Source organism: Microcaecilia unicolor, chromosome 6, assembly GCF_901765095.1.
Source record: "Microcaecilia unicolor chromosome 6, aMicUni1.1, whole genome shotgun sequence".
NCBI lineage: Eukaryota > Metazoa > Chordata > Amphibia > Gymnophiona > Siphonopidae > Microcaecilia > Microcaecilia unicolor.
This window is the reverse complement of record NC_044036.1, coordinates 26423123-26448394: the sequence shown is the minus strand read 5'-3', so window position 1 is coordinate 26448394 and position 25272 is coordinate 26423123. Positions and strand designations below refer to the sequence as shown.

The window sequence follows — 25272 nt, the reverse complement described above, 5'->3', positions numbered from 1 at the left end:
TTGGGAATGTGGGGATTAGTTAATGGTTTTGTCCAGTTCGCAAGCAATGTCTTCTTCAGGACATGGTGCAAGGGAACAGTGGACGCTTCCTTAGGTGGAGAAGGATAGTCCAGGAGCTCAAACATTTCAGCCCTGGGCTCGTCCTCCACAACCACCGGGAAGGGGATGGCCGTAGACATCTCCCGGACAAAGGAGGCAAAAGACAGACTCTCGGGAGGAGAAAGCTGTCTCTCAGGAGAGGGAGTGGGATCAGACGGAAGACCCCCAGACTCCTCGTCAGAGAAATATCTGGGATCTTCCTCTTCCTCCCACGAGGCCTCACCCTCGGTGTCAGACACAAGTTCACGGACCTGTGTCTGCAACCTCGCCCTGCTCGACTCCGTGGAACCCTGTCCACGATGGGGGCGTCGAGAGGTAGACTCCCTCGCCCGCATCGGCGAAGCTCCCTCCGCCGACGTAGTCGGGGAGCCTTCCTGGGAGGTGGCCGCGGTCGGTACCGCACGCGGTACCGACGTCGGGGACCTCAACCTGGGCGATGGGCCAGCCGGCGCCACGCTCGACGGTACCGGTGGCGCAAGCACCGCCGGTACCGGAGGGGTAGGGCGCAACAGCTCTCCCAGAATCTCTGGGAGAACGGCCCGGAGGCTCTCGTTTAGAGCGGCTGCAGAGAAAGGCTGAGAGGTCGATGCAGGCGTCGACGTCAGTACCTGTTCCGGGCGTGGAGGCTGTTCCGGGCTGTCCAGAGCGGAGCGCATCGACACCTCCTGAACAGAGGGTGAGCGGTCCTCTCGGTGCCGATGCCTGCTGGGTGCCGAATCCCTCGGCGACCCAGAGCTCTCGGTGCCGACACGGGGAGGAGACCGGTGTCGATGCTTCTTCGATTTCTTCCGAAGCATGTCACCGGAGCTCCCCGGCACCGACGAGGAGGACGTCGAATCCACTCGTCGCTTCCTCGGGGCCGAGACTGAAGAAGGTCGATCTCGGGGGGGCTGTACCGCAGGAGCCCTCAGGGTAGGCGGAGACCCACCCGAGGGCTCACCGCCACCAGCAGGGGAATGGACAGCCCTCACCTGCACTCCACCCGATGCACCACCGTCCGACGACATCAGCAGACGAGGTCCTGGTACCACCGACGTCGATGCAGCTATCCGATGTCTCGGCGCCGATGCCGAGGCCCGATGCCTCGATGCACTCGATGCAGGGGCGGCCGAGGAAGATGGTCTGGACGCTGACGACGTCGATGCACTCGAAGATCCCGGTGCCGATGCCGACGAAGAGCCCGAGAACAACACGTTCCACTGGGCTAGTCTCGCTACCTGAGTCCGCCTTTGAAGCAGGGAACACAGACTGCAGTTCTGAGGGCGGTGCTCGGCCCCCAGACACTGAAGACACGACGAGTGTCGATCAGTGAGCGAGATAACCCGGGCGCACTGGGTGCACTTCTTGAAGCCGCTGGAAGGCTTCGATGTCATGGGCGGAAAAATCACGCCGGCGAAATCAAAAGCCGAAATGGCGAAATTCGAAGCACCAAATTTAGAGGGAGAAAAAATCTCGACCGAGGCCGAAAAAAAGGCCTACCCCGACGACGAAAGAAAACTTACCGGGGCAAAAAAGCTGGAAGTACGGGGAGGATTTACACGAAACCCGGCGGGGGGTTTCCGGAGCACTTCCCGACTAGGTACAAAACTTTCCCGAAGGAAAAAAACACGTTCAAACAAATTGGACGCGCGAGGTCGACTTTCCGGGGTTCGACACGGCGAAAACACGACCGTACCGAGTGCGGACAAAAGAAGACTGGCCGGCTCGAGCCGGTTTCGGGCGGGAAGACGGCCGCGCATGCGCGGTGCGCGCGGGCGCGCGAGGGCTAGCAAAGGACTTTGCTAGTGAAGTTTCCGATTGGAGGGGCTGCCGTGGACGTCACCCATCAGTGAGAACAAGCAGCCTGCTTGTCCTCGGAGAAACTTCATATCCTATTTGTCCTTGGACTTCCTCCACCTCAGCTAGGAAACACTTTCTCCAACTTACTTGATCAGCGTCCAGTGTGACACGTAGGCCCAGCTTAGTCATTCCATCTTCCTTCAGTAGCTTCAAGTGAGAGCAAAGAGCTAGACAGAAAGCCTTGGCAACATTTTCAGTCAGTCTGCTGTGGTCTGCAGGGTCACTTAGGCCACTCTGCTGGTCATCATTCTCCAGAAAAAAAACCTAAATAAGGCAGAAATGTGACTTTTTACAGCACAACCAGCTACCTAACAGGTCTTATGAAGTGTCTATAATGAAACTCTGAAGGAGTTCACATAAATCAGCATCTATAGATTATTCTTATAAAGATAATAGAAATAAAACAAAATAAGATAAGATACTTTTTTTTATTAGCTTTCGAAGGTAATACCATCTTCTTCAGATCAGACATGAGCAAATGATGACATTTCAGAGTGTATATGTGAAACATAAAAGCACTCCAATGACAGTCCCCAACTAACACTGCTACCGAACCACTTCTTATAAAGAGGAATTACACAATAAGAATGAAAACAAAACAATTCTTGGATTTAATACACAGCTACACAACTAAAATTGCTTCTAGACCTTGGCAACGGGAATCCAGTTAACCCCGTGCTGAAATCTCCCATCTGTGCATTAGCATGACGGTCAATTTTCCTACCTCTGTCCATCTGATGACTTTCCCGTTTGCTTTATATTCTGATCCATGGAATATCTTCACACTGGTTATTGACTCCATGGATTTGCCGTCAATGGGACTTGAAACACTAGAAGAAAGGAGGGAGGCGGATAAGGGCTTAATATGTACCTTACAACAGAGGGTAAGTTTGCCCAAGAAAAAAAAGATAGAAAGAGAGATCCAATTTTATTGCAAGCACGATACATGAGCAAATAAACTGTAAAAATTAACAGACTCTCCTGACACAATACAAAATTATTCACTTGCTGCTATCGCAGATCAGGCTCAGCAAGGGAGAAGATAGTGGCTGTACTGGCAGACTGGGGCCAGGAAGGTAGTGGCAACAGCAGCAGATCAAAATCCCAAAGAGAGGGGGACGATGGAGCCTGGGACAGTAGAACAGTGTCGGGGAGAGAATTTCATGTACTGGTAAGCTATATGGGGGCAAATTCCAAAGGGATTCTCTACAGGTAAATGAGAGTTCACATGTAGAGAAGACCACAGAGAACTCTCTCCCTAACCCCCCCCCCCCCCCCCCCCATCTCTGTGAAGGGAAATACATTTGCTGTCAGCAGCACACGTCAGAAAAGGTGCCGTGTTAAGGCAAGCCTGCAGATGTACATACAGGGATTTCATCAGGAAGATGTGCTGCTAACTGTATTACTTCATGACCTAGTCAGTATTACTAATCAGGATTGTGTAATAACCTAGTAACCAGTGATATCAGTGTTTTAGTTAGACAATACATTCTACAGTTGCTTATCAGCATAAGGGAGCTACAATTGTACAGCTGAGCTGTAGTGTAGGGTGTATTATTCTATTTTCTTACCTATATAATAAATTAATATATTTCACAGCAGTGACTTTACTTTTATTCCAGTTCTCTCTAACAGAAGAAAAGTTCTGGTGTAGGCCCAGAACAGCCAGGTTCCTTTATAATATATAACCCCTGGACAGAGCTCGGAAGTTGGTTTAGCCAGACTCCTGTAAACGGAACCTGGGAATTACTCATTGGGTAGCTTTGCCCAGAAGAGTTATTCATCTATAAATGCTTACATAACCGTGGACGGTGAGCGACATATCAAAAATCGCTTCGGCCTGCTTCAGAAGGTGTGAATAAGGTTCATTTTGAAGTCCTGCCAAGGGAACTTCCTGTGTCTGTTTTCCCCTGTAGCACTGCTTGTCTCAGACTCTTCCCCTTTAAAAATGAATTGGCTGGCCCTAAGAATACAAAGTACTGGGTGGGGAGAGGGAGGTGCTGCAAGATGGCTGACTTCAAACAGTAATCACAAAAGAGAGGGTAATACAGCATACAAGCATACAATATAGACAAGAAAAAGCAACACAGGCCTTCAAGAAAGAGACAATGGCAGTCCTTTATTGAATTTTTTTTTCCTCCTGATGAAACTTCTAGGAAAGAAGCCCACCTTCAAGTTTAGGTGGTCATACGTTGTTTTCAGGGCTGTTGGTATTGTGTTCCATAGTTGTGTGCTTGTATAGGAAAAGCTGGAGGCATAGTCCCTGCTCTCTCTTGCCCAGGTCCTTTCTCCCCCATTCCATTCTCCCCTACTCCCAACCTCCATGGTCCTGCTCTCAGACCTCATTCTCGCTCCAGTCCCCCTTTCTCCTCCCAAATTTGAGTTCCCGCTCAACCACTCATCCAATCCTCACTAGCTCTCCCAGTCTCTGTGCCTCCTGCTGTTCTCCTCCCCTCCCAGCAAAGGTCTTTTGCTGCTGTTCTTCTCCAGCACAGCATGGACCCTCCTGTGCCTTAGTAGGACAGCAAAAGCTTGTGCTGCTGCTTCTTGGAGTTCTCCTCTGTGCCTGCACCATGGACATGCTTGAAACTCGCAGGCAGGAATGTCCTTACGCTGATCTCGTTCATCATAAGATCAGTACAAGTACCTGCCTGCCCATGAGGTCCGAGCATGCTCATTGTACAGACGAGTGAACCAGGTGGCGATGGCAATCGCTCCAATTTTTGCCCAGGAAGTGCACGGCTGGAGGTGCGGTGTGCACGGCCACACAGGCACTTTAGAAGGAACACTGCTGTCCAACACAGCACTGCAGAAAGAGGCCCCCTCCTGCAAAAGTTAGTGACACAAGGCTAAGTGTCATGCTGGGTGCAGAGGAATACTCTTATCAAGGCCAAAATCCTGTCTGGACAACACAGATCACTTGGAAGAAGCACCTGATAAATCCCGAGATCGCTCTCGTCCATTACTCACTCCTATTACTAAGCTTTAATGAAGCTGCTAACCTATGCCTCCAGCTTTTCCAATACAAGCACACAACTATGGAACACAATACCAACAGCCCTGAAAACAACGTACGACCACCTAAACTTCCGGAAATTACTCAAAACGAATCTGTTCAACAAGGCATACCCTACCGACCCAACGAAACCAAGGCCCGGTATAAACACAAAATAACTCTTCCTCTCTTGAAACTATAGCTAGCAATAGTCATAACTCTTCCTCTCTACAATTCCCCAACGCATCCATCCACATACGAACCTTATTCTACCTGTCATTACCTTGCATTTGTTCATACCGGTATTGGTGAATGCTTTTAAGGTTATATGTAAGCCACATTGAGCCTGCAAATAGGTGGGAAAATGTGGGATACAAATGCAACAAATAAATAAATAAAATGTATTCCAGACACTTGTCCAAACGTATATATCAAAACAAAGTCACATGAAAATAAAACTGTAGCATACTATCATAAATGGGCAGTGGAAACACCAGCTACCGATGAAGCCACACACAAAAAAAGGGGGGCTAGTACAAGGCGGTAATATACCTATTCATATTTCCCCCTAGACACTCCTAGGGTGTAAATGCAAAACACACGAAGAGATGTTGCAAGTGAGATGTATCAGAATCAGGGATCTAATGTCACTTCCCCGGAGGCGTGCTTCGTTATGTTTCACTAAGCCAATGGAACCAGCCACATGCTTTCCCATTTGTTTTAAATACTAATTTCTCCAGTGTTGCTGAATGTACACAGTGCTGTCCAGTGGTGATATTCTACCTGAATAGATCCTTTCTCCAACAAGCTTACAGTCTAAATGGGTACCTGAAGTAACAGAAGATAAAAATGACTTGCCCCAGGATCACAAGGAGTGTCAGTGGCTAAAGGAGGATTTGAATCCTGGCTACCCTGGTTCTTACTCCATTACTCTAACTATTAAGGCCGAACTCTTTTCCTCAGTTTGGGAGGACATTCTCTTTGCTATTCTTGAAGGTTAATCCATAATAAGACTGATGGAAAAAAAAAAAAAAAGACAGCTCACTGGAAAATTTGAAATGTAGACAAAACTACATATTTCAGCCACCAATCACAAAGCTGCTCGCAGCATATTTATTAGGATTTATTTACCGCCTTTTTGAAGGAAATCACTCAAGGCAGTGTACTGTAAGAATAGATCAAACATGAGCAATAGGCAATTAGAGCAGTAAAAATATTCGAACAACTATACAAAGTATGGCATGGTATACTACTTGCAATGACAACACAATATGTACTAGAACATTATAAATGGTAGTGAAGGGTAAGGCAAAGTTATAACATATAGATGAGTAAGAAAGTAGGAAAAATTAGAAAGTAAGGTGATTGATTTGAAGAAAGTTGCACATGAGGTCAGAGACAGCATATGTAGAATAACCAAATTATAGACACACAGAGCACACTTTCCCAGAAAATTCCACATTTATTTACCCCTTGTTGAAGACTTTGTCGTCGTCCACCCACTGTATATAAACCTGCTCCTGAGGCTCCTCAGCATCCACTTTGCCACAGGTGATTGTGAAGTCTTTCATCTCCCTCAGGGCCTGCCTCAGGGCATCCATGCTCTCAGTAGTGATCTGGACCATAACTCCATCTGGGAAAAAACCCAAGAAGTTATAAAAGACAATTATTTCCAGGTCTACAGAGCAAGAGGGAAGAAACAATTTATTCGGGTCTAATTTTCACCATAACATACACACCACCTATTCCTTTAAGACAGGTTATTGCAGTGGTGAAAATTTAAAATCTGGGGCTCTGTGGCTTGGGGCGAGGGGGGGGTGCTCTTTCCTTCCTGCTGCCTTTAAGTTTCAGGAAGTAAAGAGTAGCAAACATTGTTTTTATAAAAAGTCACAAAATATCGAGCTGAATATTCTTTGAGGTTTAAATAAATCTCACAGTGAGTTTTCAATTTCTTTTCAGTTTTCAAATTTTTGAAGAGATTTTTTTTATATTATTGGAGGAGGAAAAGACCTCACAAGTCCTCACTCGGCAGCAGACAAAATTTCACAATACCAGCTCTACATGGACTCCAATATTATCATTGGTCAAAAAACTCCCTTTTACAAAACTTTTTTTTGTGTCTCACAGTGAGGAGTTTTCAAAGAATCTTCAGCTCGATATTTTGTTATTTATAAGATTATTCGCTGAAATTTTGTCTATTTTATAAAAAGTTGCCACACCACTTCCTATCAGTTTTCTCCAATGCACCAAGTACTACATTCTATGTCCCTCCAAGAACCAGAAAAGCGCATAAGTCCTTGTCTCCCACTAGCTGTGATGTGCTTCTCTGTCTCTTGGGGGGGGGGGGGGGAGGGCAGGAACAAGCCACAAGTACTTGAATTATAAAAAAAAAGCCAGCAGGAGATAACGCAGAACGTCTTTAAAAACAATTTCTGCCGCATTCTGCCTCTGTTCTCACAGTGCAAAGTCACTGGGTCCCCCCCTTCCTGACTGGGCTCCCCTGCACTGTGGAAGCTGCACGGATGGAATGTGTTACTAAAACCCACCAGGTACCAATTCTTACCCAAATTCAAATGTTCCATCTGAGCCTGCTACTGATCTTCCTATTCTTTAGGATAAAGGTCCCTACCATACTAGTTGTGGTTTGACCCTTATTAAAATGTATATACGTAATTTAAAGGAAATGTTTCAAGACAACTTAAGGGAAGACCAAGGAAGCTTCAACAAGGAAAACTGCAATTCATAAACAAAGGGTAATGTAGAAAAAATTCTTAGCATATACACACATTCGAGCTCGGACACTGAGTTGAAAAGAGGCCAAGAAAAAAAGAAAAGCAGCAGAGTCATTTAAAGAAGAAATAAAAAGTAGGTGTTGTAGGAGCTATTTCTCAGAAAGTACTACATCACTGCCCACCTGCGAGCCAATTCCAGAAAACTCTGACGCTGATCTCTGCCAGAACACAATCTCACACACTTAAAAAAAAAACCTCAAAAAGAAGCTTGCTCCAAGGACAAAACAACTTCATGCCAAAAAGTATAATCTAAACATCCAGTAAGGGTCCAGTTAAAGAAGAAACGTAACTAAGTAGCTTCTTATGTCATGCCTTTCGTGTGTTCTTGATTCAATCTATCTTCAGAGATATCCTGAATAATGGAATCCAATGTTTGTTGCCCTGCCCTAGGACCAGCTCAAGTAAGGTTGCTCACCTGTAACAGATGTTTTAAATAGACAGCAGAATTGCTAAGGACACACAAGTGGGTGACATCATCTGAGTGCACCGAGATGAACTGCTCAGTGGAAAGTTCTGATAATATACAGCCCTTCTCGAACACAATGGTCTTCTCAAAAATATAAATTTCAAAGCTCAAAACATTCAAGCAACTCTTAGGGAGGTGGGAGGAATTGTGTGCCTCATCAATCCTAGTATCAAGTGGGCAACTTCCAAGATCAGGGTTACTCAGGTCAATGTTGTCTTAGTCTTTTGGGCATCCTGCGAGAGTTGTTAGATCATAAGGACAGATTGGGCAGCGCCATTTAACTGAAAACACTATCCTGTGCTGAAGCCTGGTCCAAACAGTAATGCACAGTGAAAGTATAAAGAGGCCCAGGTAGCTGCCTTGCAGACAGTATTCAGAGGCAGATTTCATGAGGGCTACCCAATGCTGCAGTAGCTCTGATCTGATGAGACTTGCAGTGGCATACCAAGGGGGGGGGGGGGGGCCGTCTGCCCCGGGTGCACGCCGCTGTGGGGGGGGGGGGGGGGGGGTGCCGCGCGCCTGTTGGCCGAGTCCGCTCATTCTCTCCCTGCTGCTCCCTCTGCCCCGGAACAGGTTCCTGTTCCGGGGCAGAGGGAGCAGCAGGGAGGGAACGAGCGGACTCGGCCAACAGGTGCGCGGCACCCCCCCCCCCAGCAAGTAAAAATGCACCGGGGGGTGGGTGTAATTTCGCCCGGAGGGGGGGGACGCATTGGCGATCCACCCCGGGTGTCAGGCAGCCTAGGAATGCCACAGGAGACTTGACTTTGAAGCTGGGAGGAATAACCACTTGCTCATAGCAAAACTATATACAAGAGGCTAACCTGTTTACCAGAGTTCTTTACATAACTGGTACACCAATCCTATTTGGATTAAAATAAATGAACAACTGGATCGACTTTCTCAAGGATACAGTTCTCTAAGTAGCAGGTGAGAGTCAGTTTACAATCTTCTAGAGTATGAAGGTCTTTTGTTTTGATAAGATTCTGACAGGACACTTTCAGGTGTGGAGGCACGATACCCTTAGGTAAAATCTTGCAATGTGTCCAAAGGACAATTTTGTGACGATGGAATTGGATACACAGCTTGTACATTACCAAAGCCTGAAGTTCTCTAACTCTCCTAGCCGAAGTGATAACTATTAGGAACAGCATAGGAGCATGGTGCATCCATCACTAACAGCAAATGAAGCTGAGAAGGTTGATACAGAATACTGGAAAGAGGTTAGGAACATCAATTCCACTGAAATATGATCCCACTGAGGATGCCGCATTTTCAGGTGAGCTAGAAGAATGGCATGAACAGCTCCCACCATATGCCCAAGTACCTACAAATAAGCTCCAGCTGGCACTGAGCATTTCTCCTGGATAACAGTCCAGATGCTATGGATTGGATGGTGCCAAATTCAACTCCTACAAAGAAAGTGACATTGGTTGGTCAAAGTGTGTACTTCTGAAAGCTAGGGAACCCTAACAGACTGTAGGGGAGCGACAGTAAGTACTCTCCTGCCTGCATAAAACCCATGTAGGCTCCTCAACCGTTCCTGCAGGAGAGTAACAGATTTCCTTTTTACTTGTTTTGGGTTTTTTTTTTTTTGGTGGGGGGGGGGGTGGGTTGTAGCCAAAATCAAACATAGGAATCTGATGAAACAACCAGAACAAAGGGTGGGCCTCCGGATTGATCTGTTGAGACTAATAGAAAGAAAATTATCAGGTAATGACTAATTTTACTTTGGTACATCCCACAAGTCTCTGGATTGATCTGTGGGATGCTATGGAAAGCAGTCCCTCAATTGGGACGGGGTACTACAACCTCAGAAGACTGAAACAATGCTTCACAGATCGTGGCCACACGCGCTGCCACATCATATCTGGAATGTCTAGCGCTGCCACGTCAAGCCTGCAATGACTAGCAAGGGAAGAACAGCAGACCAAGTGGGCAGCAGACCAAGTGGGCAATCTGCAAAAGCCCTTCAGAACTGTGTACATACTTTAGGGAAAAGAAAGGAACTCCAATATAATGCACTGGACAGTGGAAAGTAAAGAAAGGAATGGCAAAAGGTGGCAGCTAAACTATAGTGAGTAGCAGCTAGCTAGTAAGGGAGTGAAGGAGTAGCCTAGTGGTTAGAGCACCAGTCTTGACATCCAGAGGTGGCCGGTTCAAATCCCACTGCTACTCCTTGTGATCTTGGGCAAGTCACTTAACCCTCAATTGCCTCAGGTACAAAATTAGATTGTGAGAAATACCCAGTATACCTGAATGTAACTCACCTTGAGCTACTGCTGAAAAAGGAAGGAAGGAGCCCAACCAAAGAAAGCTGAATGGTGGGTAAACTCCAGCTTAGCACAAGATAAAGGAGGATCTGTAAGGAAGTGGTCCAAAGCCGTCCGAAGAAGGGGCCTATATAGATTGATCAGAGTGGCAAGATAGGATGGGATTCCCCGGTGGTGGGGTTTGTAAGTCTTTGTTAGAATTTTATGATCAATGCGAAAATTAAGAGGGAGCCAATGAATGTTTCAATAAAGGAGTAATATGATTGAATTGACACGCATAGGAAAGGATACAAACTGCCGTGTTTTGAACTATCTGCACTAAGTTCTGATCAATATGGCTCCCACAGCCAAAAGAGATCCCATCACACCTGCAGATACTACTTTAAAACTGAACTTAACAGTCAAGATCACTAGCCATGGCAACTCCACTGCCAATCTCCTGCACTGAAGCTCCAACATCTGAAATAGGTGTCACAAAGCCATCAAGAGTGGTCTGACAAAGTCTTGAACCTGCCTCACTCTTGCACAGGGGCAGAGGGTATGATTGACTTTTTCCTTTCCATTTTCTCTCGTTAACAGTAGCCACAAGGAAAATGAATAACACTGAGAAAGAATTTTGCACTGTAAGCACCGGGACAAAAACTGCACATATTTTTGTAACTGGAGGATTTGTACCAATTTTCAAAGCTCATGTATGTGTAAACTGAGAATAATGCAGCATTTATAAAGTATACACAATCAATTGTATCTGGTTTTTGTATAGGTAAATGTTTACTTGAAATGTACACGTGTAGATCTCTATTAAAAAAAAAAAAAAAGAATCAAGTTTATGGAAGAACTTCTCCTCAAGTCTAAACGCCCCAGGGACTGGCAGCTCAATGTGGAACAATGCAAGAATTTTTATGCATTAATGATGAGTAATTTTCAGGAATTTATTTATTTATTACATTTGTACCCCGTGCTTTCCCACTCAAAGCAGGTTCAATGCGGCTTACATAGTAATTGGGATTACAAAGTATTGATGAAGAGAAATAAGCTGGGCGTTATCGGAGTAATAAAAGAGATAAGAATGTAGAGAAGCAAGGATGAGCACGGGTAAGTGAGCAATTGGAGGGGTAGATGAGGCGGAAGGGGATGGGCAAGAGTGAAGGGAGTAGGAGAGGTGAGAGCAAGGGTAGGTGAGCTTTAGGGGAGGGGATAGAGCAAGGGATAGGCAGGGGAGATGTGGTGGGAGATGTAGTCTAGGTCATTATCGTTGACTCCTGAATATGTGATGGATAGATAGCTACATAGGAATTAATCTGGGTTGTTTGGGTAGGCTTGCCTGAACAGATGGGTTTTTAGTGATTTCCGGAAGGGCAGATGGTCATTGAGTGATCAGATTGGTCTGGGGAGGGTATTCCAGAGTTGGCTGCCTAGGAAGGAGAAGTTGGAATGTAATTTCACATGGGTAAAGTGCTTTTTGCCTGCACAAATCACCGACATTTGTCCTTTGTTGGATTGGAAATGCAATATTCTTGTGGTTTTCTTCACTTTAACCTGTTCTGTGGCTTTTCCATATATCTGTTCATGTGGGCACCTGGATTTTAAGGCTGCTGTGCGTCTTCATCTAATCAAAGGCAAACCTAACATGAGCTCCTTCACAATTCTGGCATATTTCCAGTCCTTTTTTTTTTTTGTTTGTTTGTTTGAGATGTTGAAACTCAGTGTTCCTCTGGCGACTCTCACTTTAGTGATGCTTGCATATTAATATAAGAATACACCCTTTGCCCTATAGTTCTGAGAAAGAAAAAAAACAGCATAAATTATAACGTTTAATTACCTTCCACAATACTGGATTTGGCAAGGTATCCTGATGAGGACTTTAAAGCTCCACTGAACACGAAGAAGCTGGCCCCAGTCACTGCAACAAGAAGCAGAAATGGTAAGGCTTTTTATAACCTCAGTAGTTTAAACGTGTAGCTTACAGCAAGCGTTTAAGAGCTATATTACTTATAGGCAGGACTAGGAAAACACTATGAGTGATCAGAACAGCGAATTCTCTCAAAAGGGCAACACATCCCTAATATAAAAACTATCACAGACTCAAATTAAAAGGTTACTATTATCCATCAGCAGGCTCAGGGCTGCTCTTATCTCTAAGAAATGTTTTCAGGACCAAGAGGCCTTCTTTCCGCTCTTGGCCAGCTGATTTACAGGAGAGTTCAGTGAGGATGTGGGGAAGGAGATATTTTCCAAAAGGATCCAGTGCTAGACCAATGGCAAAAATAAACCTTAGGGAAAAGAACATTTGCAGCTTCAAATGTATTCTTACTACTCAATTTGCAGTTGTCAGACAAATCAAGTTATTTATATTGTAAAAACAGTATTTTAAAAAATTACAAATTTTGCGATGCCTTGAGCCACTTCTAAGTTTTGAGAACCTTTGTACTATATTTCAGGCACTTATCTGGACCAATGTAATGATTTATTTGTGGGGGTCCCCTCTACACTTCTGAAGCCACTCCAGGTTGACAGAATGCAGCTGCTCATGTTTTTTTTTTATTTATTACATTTGTACCCCGCGCTTTCCCACTCATGGCAGGTTCAATGCAGCTTACATGGGGCAGTGGAGGGTTAAGTGACTTGCCCAGAGTCACAAGGAGCTGCCTGTGCCTGAAATTGGAATCAAACTCAGTTCCTCAGTTCCCCAGGACCAAAGTCCACCACCCTAACCACTAGGCCACTCCTCCACTGTTGCTACTATTTGAGATTCTACATGGAATGTTGGTATTCCACTAGCAACATTCCATGTAGAAGTCGGCCCTTGCGGATCACCAATGTGGCCGCACAGGCTTCTGCTCCTGTGAGTCTGACGTCCTGCACATACGTGCAGGACGTCAGACTCACAGAAACAGAAGCCTGCGCAGCATTCTACATGGAATGTTGCTAGTGGAATAGCAACATTCCGTGTAGAATCTCCAATAGTAGCAACATTCCATGTAGAATCTCCAATAGTAGCAACATTCCATGTAGAATCTCCAATAGTATCTATTTTATTGTTGTTACATTTGTACCCTGCGCTTTCCCACTCATGACAGGCTCAATGCGGCTTACATGGGGACAATGGAGGGTTAAGTGACTTGCCCAGAGTCACAAGGAGCTGCCTGTGCCTGAAGTGGGAATCCAACTCAGTTCCTCAGTTCCCCAGGACCAAAGTCCACCACCCTAAGCACTAGGCCACTCCTCCACTGTTGCTACTATTTGAGATTCTACATGGAATGTTGCTATTCCACTAGAAGTCGGCCCTTGCAGATCACCAATGTGGCCGCGCAGGCTTCTGCTTCTGTGAGTCTGACATCCTGCACGTATGTGCAGGATGTCAGACTCACAGAAACAGAAGCCTTGCACGGCCTTCTACATGGAATGTTGCTAGTGGAATAGCAACATTCCATGTAGAATCTCCAATAGTAGCAACATTCCATGTAGAATCTCCAATAGTATCTATTTTATTTTTGTTACATTTGTTTCCCGCGCTTTCCCACTCATGGCAGGCTCAATGCGGCTTACATGGGGCAATGGAGGGTTAAGTGACTTGTCCAGAGTCACAAGAAGCTGCCTGTGCCTGAAGTGGGAATCGAACTCAGTTCCTCAGTTCCCCAGGATCAAAGTCCACCACCCTAACCACTAGGCCACTCCTCCACTGTTGCTACTATTTGAGATTCTACATGGAATGTTGCTATTCCACTAGCAACATTCCATGTAGACGTCGGCCCTTGCAGATCACCAATGTGGCCGCGCAGGCTTCTGCTTCTGTGAGTACGTGCAGGACGTCAGACTCACAGAAACAGAAGCCTGCGCAGCCTTCTACATGGAATGTTGCTAGTGGAATAGCAACATTCCATGTAGAATCTCCAATAGTAGCAACATTCCATGTAGAATCTCCAATAGTAGCAACATTCCATGTAGAATCTCCAATAGTATCTATTTTATTTTTGTTACATTTGTACCCTGCGCTTTCCCACTCATGGCAGGCTCAATGCGGCTTACATGGGGCAATGGAGGGTTAAGTGACTTGCCCAGAGACATAAGGAGCTGCCTGTGCCTGAAGTGGGAATCGAACTCAGTTTCTCAGTTCCCCAGGACCAAAGTCCACCACCCTAACCACTAGGCCACTCCTCCGCTCTGGTTGGTGCTAATCATTTTGTGCATAACATGCCGATCTTACAATCCTTGATGTGCCAAAATAATTGGTAGCCAATGCAATTTTAAGATTTCAACTATAGCAAACAAAATAATACATGATGATGCCACTGTTGCTGATGCGGCTCTTCTGCACGTGTACCATCCACCTGGAACCTTGTGTTCGGAGGATCAGCGATTGCTGAAGGTCCCCACAGTGCAGCAAGTTCGACATCATAAGCCTTATGAATGTGCCTTTTCTGCACTGATTAGGTAATCTCCAATCAGTTTTGTTTTGTTGTTTTACTATGTTTATTTTGCTTTTATTATGCTTTTTTTCCCATATTAGACTATATGCTAAGTATTGTAATTCAGGGCTTATTTTACAAAGCCGTGCTAGCGATTCCTGCTCAGTAAATGAAAGGAGCCCCATTCAATTCCTTAATTTCCATGGCATCCCACAGATCAATCCAGAAACACTGTGTTATGCCCATCTACCAGCAGGTGGAGATAGAGAGCTTTGCCATATAGTATCCTGTGTTCAGGAGTCTCATTTCCAGTATTCTCTCTATCTAGCAGGTGGATGGACATAACCAGTGCATCCTCCTCCTCTGGAGACTGAGTACTTGCTGTTCTTGGTTATGGCCGCTCCCATCAAGGCAGTAAAACGCTGCTCCTCGTGTGGGAGCTGGAGAGCAGTGTTGGGCAGCTGCAGTGTTTGTAATCACACCTCTTCTCACAGACGCCCTCTGGCAAACACAACCACAGTTTTGGCGCACATCAGCCCAGGGGATCAGATGGATTGTTGGAGGTGGTTTTGGCAGGCTCCGCGGTGCTTTCCTCAACCCGCGCATCAGCAGCCACCATCTTTGATGCACTGACAAGCTCTCCTCCTGAGCAGCTGTCTTCGGGATTCCCCTCACACAGCAAAGAGTCTTAGTGGGAGTGTTGAAATGGAGGTTGGGGGAGCTGGTTTGAATGGTGGCAGCTTCTGCGGTTTTGCCATTCTTGCTGTTAACGAACCAGGTCAATTTGATTAAGTGGCCTATGTCTTCTCAGCCTTCTTCCGCTCTCCAGGGGGCCACTGCGGCACAACAGCCTAAACGGGGACAATTAGAGGTCCACATAGACCTGGATGAGGTCTCTGTCTTCTCAGATCGTACTTTGGACATTCCCCTATCGGAGGACTCATGCCCCTCCCTTGCGGATCCCTTAGAGGAAGGGGAACTACCACCTGAGGAGGAGGATACCACGGTGATCATGTTGTTTAGGAAGGAGTCACCCCTAGCTTCAGAGGCTGACTCTTACCCCATGATATCGGGTATCAAACGACCTTTGTGGACCTTCCATTTTTATGGTGCCATGAAAGTTCATATTTCAGGGCAATGGGACACTCCGGAGGCAGGGCTGAAAGTGGTTCAGGCCAAGACTCAGCTTTACCTGCTCCCAGTGGAGGAGTTGGAGTTACTGAGGCTACCTAAGGTAAATTCTTTGGTCACTGCAGTCACACGAAAACTACCCTGCTGGTACTGCTCTCAAGGATACCCAAGACAGGAGACTGGAGGCCTCTCTTTAGGCATCCTTCAAGGTCGCAGCATTATGCTTGCAGGCCATGCTTGCCTGAGTTGGGATCAGAAGGCTTCCTCAGTGAAGGACTTGATTCAAATCGATGCCCTCTTTGGAGGACAATCTGGCTTACTTGGCAGATCTGCCATATGATCTCAGGGTATACGCTAAGGAGATCTCTTTGGCGGTCACTGCTAGGCGGTGGCTGTAGCTTCGGTACTGGGCTACAGATGTGGCCTCCAAGTTATAGCTCGCTAGGCTTCCATTTTGTGGTAAGCTCCTTTTTGGGGAGGACTTGGAAAAGATAATGAAGGATCTGGGAGATTGCAAAGGGCAGCGTTTACCAGAAGACAAACCAAAGTCTTCCGTTTTTTTCAAAGTCTAAATTCAGGTTCTGGGACACGAGATATTACAGGCTGGACAAATCAGGCTCAATTTCTGCTAAAGCAGCAATCTTTTCAATGGGACAGGTATCTCTCGGCTTCACTGCACAGGCAGCAGCTGCCCTCCGTTCTTCCTGATGATGGATTCCAGGTCCATTCCTCTGAGGCCAACATCGGGGAAACGGTTGTCTCTCTTTATGGAGGAGTGGACCAAGATTACTTCAGACCAGTGGGTCTTAGAGTTGGTCAGAGAAAGTTACAAGCTAGAATTTGCTCGTTTCCTAGTGGATGTTTATCTGGAATCCCCATGCAAGGAGCCTGCCAAGGTTTTGATGGGCCAAAAAACGTTCAGCATCCTTGTGTGCTTGGGAGCAGTGTGAGTATTCCACCTATTTCATTGTCCCCAAAAAGGGTGGTTCAATTAGTCGGCTACTCAACCTCAAGCATGCAAACAGAGCTCTCAAGGTCAGGCATTTCCACATGGAGATCTTGCTGTCCATTGCTCCTGGAGAATTTTTAACCTCTCTGGATCTCAAAGAGGCATATCTGCATATTCTGATTTGGCCGCCTCATTTCCTGTGGTTTTTGGTACTGGAATAGCACTTACAGTTCCAGGCAGTGCCTTTCGGTCTCGCTGTGCACCTTCTCCAAGGTGATAGTGGTGATGGCTTTTCTCCCAAGAGAGGGTATCCGGGTTTTATCCCTACCTAGATGGTTGGATAATCCGTGCATTTTCCTGGTAATACAGTGTACAAGTGACAGATAGGGTAGTAAGTTTCCTTCATTCACTGGGTTGGACCATCAACCTGGAAAGCTGGCTGTCACCAACAGAGTCCCTCAAATATCTCAGGGTGATATTCGATACACAGGACAGGAGGGGAAGTCTTCCCGCTGGAAGTACATCGCCAAAGGATTCGTGCCCAGTTGTCCAGTGTGCTGCATTTGTCTGCTCCCCAGGCATGGGATTACATGCAAGTGTTGGGAACAATGGCTTCCAACTCTGACATTCTCCCATGGGCAAGTTTCCACATGAGGCCTCTCCAACTTTCACTGCTCAGTCTTTGGTCAACATGACTAAAGATTATCATCTCTAGCACAAAACAAGTTCTGCAAACTTAGGGATTTTGAACATCTTAGAGTAATTCCTAAAAAAGGAATAAAGCGTGTTCATGAATCTCATCCCCTTGAAAACCAAGTCCATGAGTTCCCACTTCCTCAGCACCAAACTTGACAGAGCCTTGTGGAAGGGAAAAGTCTTTGGAGACCCCTTCTAGATAGGATCTCCCCTCTGAAGAAGGCTCTGCCAATGCAGAGAGACTCAAAAGGAACAGCAACACCTGGTTTCATGAGGAAGGACAACTCCTCTCAATGAAACAGGAGCACTGCCAGGGATGCCTACTCATCAGAAGAGACCTATCCAGACTTCAGAACCTGTCCTCAAAAAACTCATTTGCCCACCAAACATCCTCCAACAAGAACGGGGGACCCTGGACACCTATTTACCTTGGATCATATGTCTAAAACAAGGTCTGGGGACAAAATGGATGCTGCTCCTACAGAAATCAGCCGTGAGAGAAAAAAAAGACATCTCCAAGAATGTGCTTCTGCCCCCTAGGGAGAATCCTGGATGCTTCTTGCAGCTTTCTTGTGTAACAAAACATCTTCCAGACAGTGCTGCTCTAGCACAGCTGCAGATATGAGAACACCTCTCAGCCCCTGACCAAGCAGAATCAGCTGTCCTGGGTCCAATTACAACAGGCCTGTGTTTCAGCCTACTGCTCTGCCTTTTTTTTTTTTTTTTTTTTTTTTTACCTGTACTGCCCAGGGGGGGGGGGAGAGCACTAGCTCCCAATACCTTTTTTCCATCATAGCCCCCAGGGTGGCAGGGGGGAAGGACTTATCCCTACTGTATGACTCCAACACAGCCCAGCACACAGAGTGAAAGTCCACAGGTCTGTGTTACTGTGTTAAGACAAGACTCCAGAGTGCCAAGGAGGAACTAACAACCGCCCTCTACCTCAACCACTGGTCTGGCCGTACCTCTGATCCTGGGAAGGAGTGCCCCAGCAAGATTTAACCAAAGGCTCAGGGAGTCTGGACCAAAAGCTGAGAAAAAAAAAAGTTATTGTTGAATCACTCCATCTGTATCACCTGCTGGAGGCAGAGAAATACTGGAATGCTCCTGGTTGTATCACCTGTTTAGCTGATGTCATAGGAATCTTCAAGTCTTTGACTCCAAGTCTGTCTCCATCTGAAGATGGGGGGCCATAACCCACAAGTCTCATAGGTCTGGACTGGTCTAGCAGGATACAGGTTGGTTTATAAAAATTACCCTCATTATGTTCTGCCACATCAGCTCTGACAGAGCTAGAGATGAGATACAATCCATAATAAGTTCTATTCTATTCTATTCTATTCGTAGTCTTTTATACTGATCATTGTTCCTAACAGGATTCTCAACGGTTCACAGAGGTCTCAACAGTGGTGAGAAAATTACAAAGGCACAAAGCTAGTATACACTAGCTTATTAGTACAACTTATAAAACTAACATCTGCATAAACAGGTCTTTAGCGTCTTCCTAAAAATAGATATTCACAGGTAGTGCATTCCAATAATGTGCCCCCTGAAAAGGGAATGAATTCTCAAGAATCAATTTCAACCTAATTCTTCAATGAAGGATAACCTAATGTTAGAGTTCAATAAAAGCAAAGATTTCTTCCAAAAGAGGGGATTGAATGCAAATCCACCAACCCCTCCACATTCATCCCAAAAAGTGATTTGAAAATTAGGTACATTTTAAATCTAATACACCGACATATAGGTAGCAGGCTTTAACTAATAAAAAAATACAGCTGCTAAGTATTTGGCTTGCATGAAAATTCAACCATGTTACTCTCTCATTTCAAGAACTTCATTGGTTACCTGTAGAAAAATGCATCCTTTTCAAGTTACTTACACTCATTTTCAAAGCACGTAGGATTGGTCTACTAGACTATCTATCAACTCTTATTGTTCTATATTCCCCTGTACGACTACTCCGCTCTATTAATGATCACCGTCTTGCTCTTCCAAATCCAAAACAAGCCCAGTTAGAATCAACTCACCATCACGCTTTTTATTTCAAAGCTCCTTTTTGCTGGACTCTCTTCCGCTTATTATTCAATCAGAATTTTATTTAAAAATTGTAAGAAAGCCCTAAAAACCTGGTTATTTAAACAGGCATTTAATTTGGAAGATTAAAGAGGGTTGAGAGTATATTGTACCATCTCCACTGTTTGTTCCTTTTCCTTGCCTAATCCCAGCTTTTCCTTCCCTTTCTGGATTATCTCCTCCCCTTGACTCTCTCTCTTTGTTTGCCGGTGCTTTGTCTTTTACTGCTGAGTGCTGTATCTGTCCTATCCATATATTATAGTTCCTTTTAATCTCTCAATTTTTGTTTTTAAGATTGTAAACTGCCCAGATCTATGAGTCAGCTTGAGTGGTATAGTAAGTTTTAATAACCTATAAAAATGCCTATCCAAGGTCAGGAAGAAGCATTGGGCAAGGCAATAAAAGCATTACAGAAGGAAGTATTCAGAGTAATACATGGGAGTCATGCAGAAAATCTCATCTCCTCCCCCACCAAGTTAAAATAATCTATTTTACACCAAAAACCTTTAATATTTTATGGTTATTTCAAGGAAAATAACAAATAACTTACTCAATTATTCCCCACTCTCTCTATAACTTTTCATCTAAACCCAAATCATGCATGCATTTATTTGGATTTCTTCGTTGCCAGTAGACACCTAGTTACAAAGGCGCACTTACATTTTTCGCACACGCTAAACATTAGAGAGGCCCATATATTTCTATGGGCATCTCTAGCGTGCACTAAAAACACTAGTGCGCCTTTGTAAAAGGACCACCCCCCCCCCCCCAAGTGATTTATAAATACACATCAACAAACAAATAACCACATCAGCTCATACCCATCATTCCAGTTTTTCTACCCTTATCCTTAGAAATATTCCAGCCACACAGAATGCCGCTTGACTGGATGAACTGTACAGCTCATTATCTGCCATCATCTACTATGTTACTATGCATAATTTGCATAAGCTTGCAAAAATAACCATAGATCTACCAATCTCAAATATCTAACACGGACAATTTTTTACACTCTCTGGCGCAGCATGCCGGGAGTTGAAGCAACAACAGAAAATGCCCTGTTACGCATTCTCAACAACTGCACTAGTCAAACTTCTGAGAACATGAACAGCCCCCTCCCTACCTGCTGAATACAAGGCTTGACTCAGTTGATACAACTGGAGCCATGACTAAAGGTACCTTGGCCCTTGACCATTTATCTTCTGGAAAAGCAATTTTAACTGAACCCCTCACTTACAACCCATTTTTCTGAAGTAACAACCAGAGCAATGTACAATATATAAATAGAAAAATACAAAGCATGAGAGTGTGAAATTAACATTCTAAATGAAGCAGTAACAACTCTGGAAACTCAAGTCTGGGGCTTTTGGATTGACAGTGTTTTTAACATATCAAAGAGGAAACATTTTTGGTTTATAGTAGCTGAGTGTTAGGTGGACTTTGTTCACAGTTTTGAGCTCCGACTGGTTGGTCTAAGAATGGTGCTTATTGGTTTATATCCTGCTGCAAGCTGTACTTTGTTATGCAGAGCCATCATAGGGAGAAAAGTGAAAAGAAAAAGGCAAAAAAAATTACATATTAAGTGTGATGCAGATTGATGGGCATGCAAAAATGTAGTTATTCCAATGTGTGTTAAGAGAAAAAGGAAATGGTGATTCTCAAAAAGTATGCTGGGCTACATCACCCATGGCTCACCTTTCCGTGGCTGGTTATGAATACTGATGGCCTGGGTCTGATAGTTCCCATCATCATTCTGCACACAGACCAGCTGGGAGTCTGCCTTCTCATTGAAGCATGCTCCACCTGCCAGAACATGCTCGTTGGACTTGTTTAAGGCTTTCATCATCTGTGACCAAGGAGAAAATGCAGCAACCTCAGCATGACCTAAACTTTTCAACAAATGCAACAGACACATGTACAGTCTATACTATGGGTGAAAACTGTAAATCAGTGATCTTTTAGCCTTCCAAATAAAGTCCAAATAAAGTCTTCAGAAACTAAAACAGCTTATACTTCCTTGGATCTGAAGGCGATGAAACAGTGTGACAAGGCGTTGGCCGTAGCTAGAAGGTTACTAGGCTGTATAGAGAGAGGTGTGACCAGCAGAAGAAAAGAGGTGTTGATGGCCCTGTACAAGTCGTTGGTGAGGCCCCACCTGGAGTATTGTGTTCAGCTTTAGAGGCCGTATCTTGCTAAGGATGTAAAAAGAATTGAAGCGGTGCAAAGAAAAGCTACGAGGATGGTATGGGATTTGCGTTTCTACTACTACTACTAAATTGTACAGCGCTGTTAGTAGTAGTTACTTAGCATTTCTATAGCGCTGCCAGGGTTACGCAGCGCTGTACAAGTTTAACATGGGGTAGGACAGTCCCTGCTCAAAAGAGGTTACAATCTAAAGGTTACAAACTATGTAGTCAGTGTAGGTAACATGAATGGGGAGGGTGGTTAGGCGCCAAAAGCAAGGGAGAAGAGATGGGCTTTGAGTAAGGACTTGAAAATGGGCAGGGAGGGCGCATGGCGTATGGGCTCTGGACGTATGAGGAGAGACTTGTGGACCTGAACATGTATACCCTGGAGGAAAGGAGGAACAGGGGTGATATGATACAGACGTTCAAATATTTGAAAGGTATTAATCCGCAAACGAACCTTTTCCGGAGATGGGAAGGCGGTAGAACGAGAGGGCATGAAATGAGATTGAAGGGGGGCAGACTCAAGAAGAATGTCAGGAAGTATTTTTTCACGGAGAGGGTGGTGGATGCTTGGAATGCCCTCCCGCGGAAGGTGGTGGAGATGAAAACGGTAACGGAATTCAAACATGCATGGGATAAACATAAAGGAATCCTGTGCAGAAGGAAGGGATCCTCAGGAGCTTAGCCTAGAATGGGTGGCAGAGCTGGTGGTTGGGAGGCGGGGCTAGTGCTGGGCAGACTTATATGGTCTGTCGGGGCTGGTGGTTGGGAGGCGGGACTAGTGCTGGGCAGACTTATACGGTCTGTGCCGGGGCTGGTGGTTGGGCAGCGTTGATAGTGCTGGGCAGACTTATACGGTCTGTGCCAGAGCTGGTGGTGGGAGGCGGGGTTGGTGGTTGGGAGGCGGGGATAGGGCTGGCCAGACTTATACGGTCTGTGCCCTGAAGAGGACAGTACAAATAAAAAAAGTAGCACATATGAATTTATCTTCTTGGGCAGACTGGATGGACCGTGCAGGTCTTTTTCTGCCGTCATCTACTATGTTACTATGGTCAGAAAGAAGATGGTTCACATAAGAACATAAGAATAGCCATACTAGATCAGACCAATGGTCCATCTAGTCCAATATCCTGTTTCCAACAGTGGCCAATCCAGGTCACAAGTACCTGCAGAAACCCAAATAGTAGCAACATTCCATGCTACCAATCCCAGGGCAAGCAGTGGCTTCCCCATGTTTGTCTCAATAGCAGACTATGGACCTTTCCTCCAGGAACTTGTCCAAACCTTTTTTAAACCCAGACACACTAGCCACTGTTACCACAACCTCTAGCAACGAGTTCCAAACCTTAACTATTCGTTGAGTGAAAAAATATTTCCTTCTATTTATTTAAAGTATTTCCATGTAACTTCATTTAGTGTTCCCTAGTTTTTTGTTGTTGTTTTTTTTTTTTTTTTTTTTGAAAGAGTAAAAAAAAATTGATTCACTTTTACTCGTTCTGACCAATCAGAGTTTTGTAAACCTCAATCACATCTCCTCTCAGCCGTCATCTTTTCCAAGCTGAAGAGCCCTAACCTCTTTAGCCTTTCCTCATATGGAAGGAGTTCCATCTCCTTTATCATTTTGGTCACTGAACCTTTTCTAATTCCGCTATATCTTTTCTGAGATACAGTAACCCAGAACTGAACGCTTCATTAGTGAAATTATGCTTTTCTTTATTCTAACTACTTAGGGGCCAACACACAAGGCCATGGTTGCAACGTTTGGTTTAGACTGGTTGAAGCCTGTCTAAAGCAAACATTATGTAGCATCTAATGCACAAAGGGGTTTTGCGTGGCTTTAGTCATGTGCCATAGCAGTTACTGAGAATCCCACGCAAATGTATTAACAATGAGCTCATCAGTATTATAGTGAGCATTCCATGTGATGCACAGAAAACATCCTAGATTTAACGGCAGGTCAGGAGCCGTCGGGGAGGAGCCCCATGCAGTTACAATTTCTCTCCTCAGCTAGGATCCACCAGCAGAAATGATTTTTCCTAAAATGCTCTAATCTCCGCCTCTCCCTCTAAGTACATCTTATGCCAGCAGCTGATGTCACAAGCATATAGTGCCCTTTCCTTTCATCACTCTCCCTCTATCTGCTACAGCCATTACATTGCTGGGGTCCTGAAGCTGTCGGCTGACCCCCCCAGTACTCACTCATCACTTGTATCAGGCTCTGACCTAGGACAAAGGAAGCCAGAGGGGGTGCAGAAGGCACCTGGCCCCCGTGAGCAGCAAGGACGGGGCTCTGCTGCTGCTGCTTAGGCAGCTCCTCCCCTTTCTCAGCCGACACACAAAAGCACATCAACCAAGCAAAGACTGGAAGGGCTCCCTGCACCAGGCTGGGGGGGGGGGGGATGGGGGAGGGGGTGATCGGGAAGCAGACTGAAGGGAGAAGGGAACTCGTTCTGTTCTGCGCATACGCTAGGTGCTTCCAGGGGCCGATGCACAAAGGTTGCCATTAAATTTACGTGGATCTCTGGTGGAAGATGGGGAGGGGGGGACTCAAAAGTTTGAAGATGATGTTATGTATACTTAGGTACTAAGGTTTTGTTTGCTGGGTACAGGCTGAGTGGGTATCATGTGCCTATTATAAAAGATTGTATGTTTAATTTGTCTTCAATAAAATCGTTGAAACATAAATTTACGTGCATCTCATTTGTATGACATCATCTTTGTACACACCAGTTGCTGTTAGCAAAATCACTAAGTTCACTTGCAGTTGCCGTATTTAATGGCAACATTTGTGCATCGGTCCCTTGGTACTGGGGGGTCACTATCGGATCCATATGGATTCCTTCAGTGTACACAAACCCCTGAAACAAGGGGCCCTTGTTGGGATCTGTGCTGTTGAATCAAGTACGAGGAGAGACTTACTGATCTGAACATGTATACCCTGGAGGAACAGAGACAGGGGTGATATGATACAGACATTCAAATATTTGAAAGGTATTAATCCGCAAACAAACCTTTCCCAAAGACAGGAAGGCGGTATTACTAGAGGACATGAATTGAAGTTGAAGGGGAGCAGACTCGGGAAAAATGTCAGGAAGTATTTTTCACGTAGAGGGTGGTGGATACTTGGAATGCCCTCCCGCAGGAGGTGATGGAGATGAAAACGGTAACGGAATTAAAAAATGCATGGGATAAACACAAAGGAATCCTGTTCAGTAGGAATGGATCCACAGAAGTTAGCAGAGATTGGGTGGCAATTGGGAAGCAAAGCTAGTGCTGGGCAGACTTCTACAGTCTCTGCCCTGAAAATGGCAAGGACAAATCAAGGTCAGGTATACATATAAAGTAGCACATATAAGTTTAT

At 45.3% G+C, this 25272-nt stretch overlaps 1 protein-coding gene across 3 annotated transcripts in view; it reads right to left on the bottom strand.

Moving 5' to 3' along the window:
* The window catches only part of ZFYVE9 (zinc finger FYVE-type containing 9), a 170941-nt gene that overhangs the window by 10324 nt on the left and 135345 nt on the right, over positions 1-25272 (bottom strand). For all 3 annotated transcript variants that reach the window (XM_030206156.1, XM_030206155.1, XM_030206157.1), the window contains 5 exons: positions 21418-21568; positions 12284-12364; positions 6404-6566; positions 2663-2768; positions 2026-2202 (listed from right to left, as the gene is read on the bottom strand). In XM_030206156.1, coding sequence (XP_030062016.1) covers positions 2026-2202; positions 2663-2768; positions 6404-6566; positions 12284-12364; positions 21418-21568 — 678 coding nt within the window. The remainder of the gene's footprint in view (positions 1-2025; positions 2203-2662; positions 2769-6403; positions 6567-12283; positions 12365-21417; positions 21569-25272) is intronic.